Source organism: Meriones unguiculatus (assembly GCF_030254825.1).
Source record: "Meriones unguiculatus strain TT.TT164.6M chromosome 13 unlocalized genomic scaffold, Bangor_MerUng_6.1 Chr13_unordered_Scaffold_37, whole genome shotgun sequence".
Lineage (NCBI taxonomy): Eukaryota > Metazoa > Chordata > Mammalia > Rodentia > Muridae > Meriones > Meriones unguiculatus.
In genome coordinates this window covers 327,854-335,638 of record NW_026843647.1, presented here as the reverse complement: position 1 = coordinate 335,638, position 7,785 = coordinate 327,854, and the positions used below count along the sequence as shown (strand labels likewise).

Below are 7,785 nucleotides of genomic sequence, written 5' to 3'. Positions count from 1 at the left end.
CAAATATTTGCAAGACCAACAAGACCTCTTCACTGCTGAGCCATCTCTAATGCTATATGTTGCCTATTTTATTTATTTATTTGTTTGTTTGTTTATTTACTTCTAATAAATGATTTAATTTTTGTGCATTGATGTGAGGATGTCAGATTGATTGGAGTTACAGACTGCTATGAGCTTTCGTGTGGGTGCTGGGAATAGAAGCAGGGTCCTCTGGAAGAACAGATGGTGTGCTTATCCTCTGAGCCATACCTCCAGCCTCTGATGTTGCATATTTATGATAAACATTTACAGTGTAATATTTTCATCTGTCCCTTTATAATTGTTCAAACATACATTTCGTTTTAGCAAGATAGAATTAATATTGCCTTTAAAATGAGGCACTTCAAGTTTCTAGACATGTATAGAGAACAGGAGAAACTTGAGAAAGATCTCTCAGTTCTTTCTCTGTTTTGTTTGATTAATTAAGGTTTGCAGAATATTCAGGTTTTATTTTAGACCCCTGACAGTCCTGGCATTTATTGCATAGACCAGGCTATCATCCAGCTCTGTGTGATACACCTGCATTTGTCTCCTGAGCGCTTTTCGAATAAAAGGCTTGCTCATTGTTTTTATAGTTAGGAATTGGTCAGACTGTTTCTCTAATGTAGAATCTGTACTTTGATGTTTAATCTCTCTCTCTCTTTAAGTCTGTTAATAGGCATTTCTCTTACAAGGCTATACTACTGAAAGGATGCAGAAATTTGAGAGGTGAACCTCACTATTCAGTTTCCTCCTAAAAGGAGTCAGTTATTACATTAGAATTTGTGTGTCAGAAAATGAGTAAAAGAAACACCGAAATTCTGGGAAATATTTTAAATGACGTATACATTTCCAGTATTCTAAATATAATGTTTCTGTTGTACATGTGTATGTATATTTTAGAATGCATTGACCTACAATGATGTGCATGTGAACTTTACTCAAGAAGAATGGGCTTTGCTGGATACTTCCCAAAGGAATCTTTATAAAGATGTGATGCTGGAGACCTACAGGAACCTCACTGCTATAGGTAGGACAGTTAATTTTCTTTACTTTTTAAGATATGGGGAAACTCTTTATTCATTATTGATTTCAATTGAGGATGAGGAAGAATGAGGTGAATGGTTTTTTGACTGACGATAGATCATGACCTTTTTTTTCAATAAAACAATATATGTTGTGGTATTGTATTTTAGGCTACAGTTGGGAAGATGATAATATTGACGAGCATTGTCAAAGTTCTAGAAGACATACGAGGTAATTTTCATATGTAAGGTGTTAGGAATATATTTTGAGAAAATTTTAATATTTCTTGGAAGATTGAAAGAAATGGGCCAGTGTACATGAACTGCTTTAAGTGTATTTACTGATGACAACTAACTTGTTACCAAACCATGTACTATCTTCTACTTCGGTATTTGAAGTGTGTTTACAAGGCACTCCTCTAGGAAAGAATGCAAGGAAACCATACCTTACTCAAGATCACCATTTAAATCTTAGCCTCATTAGAGCTTTGTGGTAGAAATACAATTTGTATTCTAATGTGAAACTCAGGTATTCACATTAAATAGGTGATGGAAGTATGTCCAAAGTATTATACTAATCAAGTACTCCATGTTAACACTGGAGGAACTCATATACTTGTAGTAATGTTGCTAAGTTTGGTGAGTAGGGCAGTGTTTTAGAGTCAATAATTTTGTTGTAGAAAAACCATCCATATAGCACATGTGAATGACGAACAAAAATCAAATGTGTGAATTCACCATGAAACCATGTAATTTATTCATCTTCTTTTAATGGGTATATCATAAGTCACAATGAATACAAGCATATTATCATTAGGAATATTGAAAGGAGCAAAGCAAATCCCAGAACAACTAAATGATATAGTAGTCCCCATTTTGAGTAGATTTTTAAATGTGATACCTGTTATTATTTATATGGGTTATTCAGACTGGCCAGCAGTACCAATAGTGATGCAGAGGCATTTTAATATTTTAAAGCTTAAGCAAATGAATTGAGCAAATTCCAAGCCCTTTTTTCCCTTAACCCAAATAAAACTAGCCCAGTGTCCCACTGCATGGCCAGGTCTACCTATTTGTCCATGTTCATGTCTAGCTGTTACCCTCAAAGTCCTGTTGGTGAATCTTTTGTCATGTGCTTTCTTCTTCCAGCTACCCTCACTCATTTAGATGTTCTGCCCTCCATTGTACCATGCTATCAGTTGTCAGATCTTAATTATTTCCAAAGATAAGGAAGGAAGGAAAAATATTTACAAAATATAGTACAGGTGATGGGTCATAGAAAGAACAATACCAATATTTGGTCAGCACTTACCTCTCTGCTGGCTCAGCAATCAACATTCACATATGGCTGACACACTTTCACACAGTATACCCCAACATCAATTCATTGGTTATTCATCATCTTTACTAGTACTCAAAAACTCACAATGTAGAAAATATAACTTTTAGGAATGTGGAAATTATTTTGTTTGTCCAAGTTATATTCACAAATTTAGCACTGTATTAAATTAGTCTAGTCAGTGTATAAAAGCTCTGTGGTCTTGCAGTTTTCCTCAAATATATGGAAAAATCATATAGAATAGAAATAGAGTACAAATATGAGCCTGAGCCAGGTAACAAATATTTTTACCATCACTGGAATGTTGAAATGTACAAAACAACCCCTAGCAAAAAACATGAATGTAAAATTAGTGATGAAAACTCAATATGTAATTCCTCTTTAACTTTACACCAAATTGTAAAATTAAATGACATGGACAAAATGATTCATTAGTGTAATGGTGCAGTAAAGCTTTCATATGTGCCAATTATCTTTGCAGGTGTAAAAAGAGTCATTCTGGAGAGAACCCCTCTGAAGATATTCAATATAGTGAAGTCTTTGTACATCACAGTAGTCCTCCCATATATAAAAGAAAGCATACTAGAGAGGATCGCTATGAATGTATCCAATATGGTAAAACCTTTGCCTGTAACAGTTATCTCCTAATACATGAACGAATTCACACTGGAGAGAAACCTTATGAATGTAACGAATGTGGTAAAGCCTTTGCACAGAATAGTCATCTCCTCCTACACAAAAGAACTCACACTGGAGAGAAACCTTATGAATGTAACCAATGTGGTAAAGCCTTTGCACAGAACAGTCATCTCTTACAGCATAAAAGAATTCACACTGGAGAGAAACCTTATGAATGTAACCAATGTGGTAAAGCCTTTGCATGTAACAGTAATCTCCTAATACATAAAAGAACTCACACTGGAGAGAAACCGTATGAATGTAACCAATGTGGTAAAGCCTTTAAACATAACAGTCATCTAATACATAAAAGAATTCACACTGGAGAGAAACCTTATGAATGCAACCAATGTGGTAAAGCCTTTGCACAGAACAGTCATCTCGTACTACATAATAGAACTCACACTGGAGAGAAACCTTATGAATGTAACCAATGTGGTAAAGCCTTTGCACGTAAGGGTAGTCTCCTAACACATAAAAGAACACACACTGGAGAAAAACCTTATGACTGTAACCAATGTGGTAAAGCCTTTACACGTAACAGTCATCTCCTAATACATAAAAGAACTCACACTGGTGAGAAACCATATGAATGTAAGCAGTGTGGTAAAGCGTTTGTATGTAGCAGTAATCTCATAATACACAAAAGAACTCACTGGAGAGAAACGTTATGAATGTAACTAATGTGGTAAAGCCTTTTGACGAAACAATCATCTGGTAGTACATAAATGAAAACACACTGGAGAGAAATCTTATGAATATATCCAATATGATAAAGTCTACTGCATTTCAGACTAGTCTCTGAAGACAGAAAAAAAAAACACCCTGGAGAAAAACCTTATGAATGTAATCAGTGTGCCATCACCTTTGTAAAACACAGTCATCTCCTAATACATAAAAATGCATGTTTCAGAAAAGCTTTATGCATATAACCAATATCATAAAAGCTTTTCATATAAGAGTAATCTAGTACTAGAACACATACTGGTGTGAAATTGGATGAATGTAACCAATGTGTCAAAGCCTTTGCAATGCCATAATAATCACCAAGTGCATAGAAGAATACACACTGGAGAGAAACTTTGTGAATGTAACCAATGTGATAAAGCCTTTTTATACAGTAATAATCTCCTATGATTTAAAGAACACATACTGGAGAGAAACTTTATGAATGTAACCAAGGTGGTAAAACTTACTCTTCACAATCATCTTCAAACTCATGAAAGAATTCATATTGGACAGAAAAACTATGAGTGTATTTAAAATGTTGAAGCTATTCCACATTTGTATAACCTTCATCATCATGAAAGAACTCGTACTGGAGAGAAACTTCATGAATGTTTCAAAATGTGAGGCCTTTGCACATGTCTGTATTCATCATCATAAAAGTTTCATACTGGAGAGAAATTCTGAGTATATTAGCAACATGGTAATGCCTTTGTGTTCTTCAGTCCACGGAATCCAATACAACTCAAAAATATGGTCAATGCAAATGACAAAAATATATTGTCACCCAGTCACTACTGGTTGGTTAGGGCTACATAACATTCATGGGAATTGAAGTGTGATACCTACCCACCCACTGAGCCAGAAAGTTACAGAGTTTCTGAGCTTGAAAATCATAAACATCTGTGCCCTTTTACAACTAAATTGGCATTTCCATCAGTCATGGTTTAGGGATATGGGATTTGTTTATGTCATTGAGGAATTCACCTGATGCAAAAATATAGGTTTTACAGTCCAAACAGTCATATCCACTTGTTCTTTTGGGTTTTAGAAAAAATTTATTGTCACCCAGTCACTACTGGTTGGTAACGGCTACATAACATTCTTGGGAACTGAACTGTGATACCTATCCACCCACTAAGCCAGAAAGTTACAGAGGTTCTGAGTTGAAAATCATAAACATCTATGCCATTTTACAACTAAGTTATTTCCATCAGTCATGGTTTAGGGATATGGGATTTGTTTATGACATTGAGGAATTCACCTGATGCAAAAATGAAGGTTTTACGGTCAAAACAGTCATATCCATTTGTTCTTTTGTTGTTAGGAAAAGGTATTATGTTTTAGGGAAGGGAATCTGTGGTTTGGGACAGTCACTATGTTAGGGGAAGAGAATATATGGTATGGAACAGTCATGTTTTGGGAAACAAAAGATGAATCATGAAAGCTCGTCAGCTATTGTGAAGTCTGCAGCTTTCCTAAGAACAATGAACTCAATTTTAGGTTCATACTATATTTCATTGGGAACGGTTATCTAAAAAGCAATACATAGCAGAAATTTTTTAGCATGTTCCCACCTACAAATTACTTTTGCATGTTTTGCATGCCAAAGTCAGCTTCAAGTTTATAAAAGAGCAGATAATAGAGAGAAACCTTACACATGTAATCAATGTGATAAAGCCTTTTCTTAATGCAATTATCTTCACATATTTAGAAGAACACATAGTTCAGTGAGACCCTATGTATACGCAAAGTGGTAAATCTTTTTCATGGATTTGTCTTTGAAATCATGAGAAAAAGTCATGCTGCAAAGAAACCCCAGTAGAGTAAACCCCAGTAGAGTAAACCTCAGTAGAGTAAACTTTTATGCTTCATACTACCATTATAGAAGAGTAAAGGATTTAGTGTGTGAGCAACCTCTTAAAGCCTTTGCATATCACAGTAGTCTTTGAAAACCTGAAAGAACTCATTCTCAAGAAAATCTATTATGATAAAAGACTTGTTAAGGTCTTTGACCAATGAACTTGCATTCAGTTACAGGAGATTACTTGGGAGGAAAATTTTAACAAGTGTCAACAATGTATTCATGCATTATGACATCCCTCCTAATTTTGTTTCCAACTAAAAGCCGATACGGAAAAAAGTCTTTTAGGAATATAAACCATAAGGTAATCCTTTTAGATTTAAAATTCTCTTCAATTACTTGAAGTAAATCGTCTAGTTGTACAATTTATATGTGTTTATTAGTGCCTTTTCTGTGATAAAACTCAGTGTCAAAGGCAACTTCCAAATATGTTTAATTTGTTTTAAGGTTCCAGAGGTATATGGGATCACTATGAAATGGCCATCACAACTGACACTCATGGCAGCTAAAGTAGGAAGCTTGGTGTTCACATCTTTAACCTGCAGCATGAAGCAGAGAGTGGGAACTATCATGCCCATTTCAAGTAAGATACTTCCTTCAAGAGTGTATTTTCTAAACATTCACCAATGATGCCACCAACTCAGAAGGATTCATTTCTCTAACTCCAAACCTACATGTTTGATTTCTGTTACATGAAGGAATTTTTGATGAAGAAAAATTCTGTAGATAAGGCTGTAGGTGCCTCAATACCTGCGTTACAGGAATGCATGCTTACACAAGTAAAACATTCTTGAGTAAACATATATTTGTTTAAGAATTTGTTTTAATTTCCATTATGTGATCTCAGTGTGTCTTTGTGTGTTTATATACCTGTCTATTCTGGTTTCCATGAAGACCAGAACATTTGATCTTCTTGTGCCAGGAATTACAGAAAGTTGTCAAAACCCTGACCCAGGTCCTTGGAATGAACTTGTCTTAACTTCACAGCCATGTCTCTAGTACTGTAATTATGTTTAATCTTTGTATATCATCTTGATGTCAAGAAGTAGAAAAGAATTCCTAGAAGAGAGCAAACCTATTTTTATATAAGATGTGATGACTTTGGTCATAATAAATATATTCTATTTCAAGAAAAGAAACTCCTTTAAATGTTTTTTCTCATAGTCTTGGAGGAAGTAAATGATTTACAACATTCACTTAAATATAATGGAGGAGATCACCAGCTGTGGTTGTGGTCATTATTTTGAAACATTGGAGTAGGTATTGAAATTTGCTGTATGTGCAGCAAATCTATTCACAGAAGTTTATTAGGTTGTTCTGATATTCTTTCTGTGGTGGCTTTCATGTTCTAATGCATTTCCAGTTGGTGAAAGGTATTTTTCTGCTGCAATGTATAGAATGGGATCTCCGTTATCTATCTGGTTCATTGCTTATTTATATCAGGCAGTGTGTGATCACAGTTTTCAAGAAAAGGTCTCTGAGAAAGCATGGTACTTTTTTATGTTTTTACAAATTCCATTAAGATGTTTATTTTCAGCTTTGCTTGGTTGTCAGTAATTAGTTAATGGTAAAATGCTCAATAGTATGTGTTTATGTATGTATATATTGTTAAAAATTCCATGCTTCTTCATGTTCCCATATTTACTATGTCACATCATCTGAGAGAATTATCTTGAGGTGTTAGATAATGTAAAAGCAATGAGGTGGATTTCAAAAAATCATGTTGTGTGTGTGTTTAATGTAAGTATGGTATCTTAGGCCATGGCAGATATATGAAGGGTGTGTGACACTTTGTGGGGTTTATTTTCATCATTGTTATATGATCTTCAAGGTTATGTTGCCAATTTTACATACCACAAACATTCCCCCACTGAGCTCATTGATACTCAAATAAACTTAGTTGAAACAGTATATCTGTACAATATTGTCTTCTATTCAGATTATAAACAAATTGTCATCTGAGGATGGAAGAAAATGATGTGATTTGAATAATAAATGCTCTCAGCAAATGAAAATGATTTATTGATTTCCTGTTTTGAAATGTGTTACTTCATTCTTAGGAGTAAATACTTATTCTTAACACTTTCTCAGAACTACAAGTGAATGTCAGAGATTTGTCTCAGTGGGTAAAGTTG

The 7,785-nt window shown here is 34.5% G+C and overlaps 1 protein-coding gene across 1 annotated transcript; it reads left to right on the top strand.

Moving 5' to 3' along the window:
• Positions 1 to 933: 933 nt before the first annotated feature.
• LOC132650935 (zinc finger protein 120-like) lies at positions 934 to 3,734 on the top strand (the record flags this gene model as incomplete). The annotated part of the gene is made up of 3 exons (XM_060376257.1): positions 934 to 1,048; positions 1,215 to 1,275; positions 2,957 to 3,734. Coding segments are annotated over 3 exons (954 nt in total), but the record flags the coding sequence as incomplete, so codon positions are not given.
• Between the last annotated feature and the right edge of the window lie 4,051 nt (positions 3,735 to 7,785).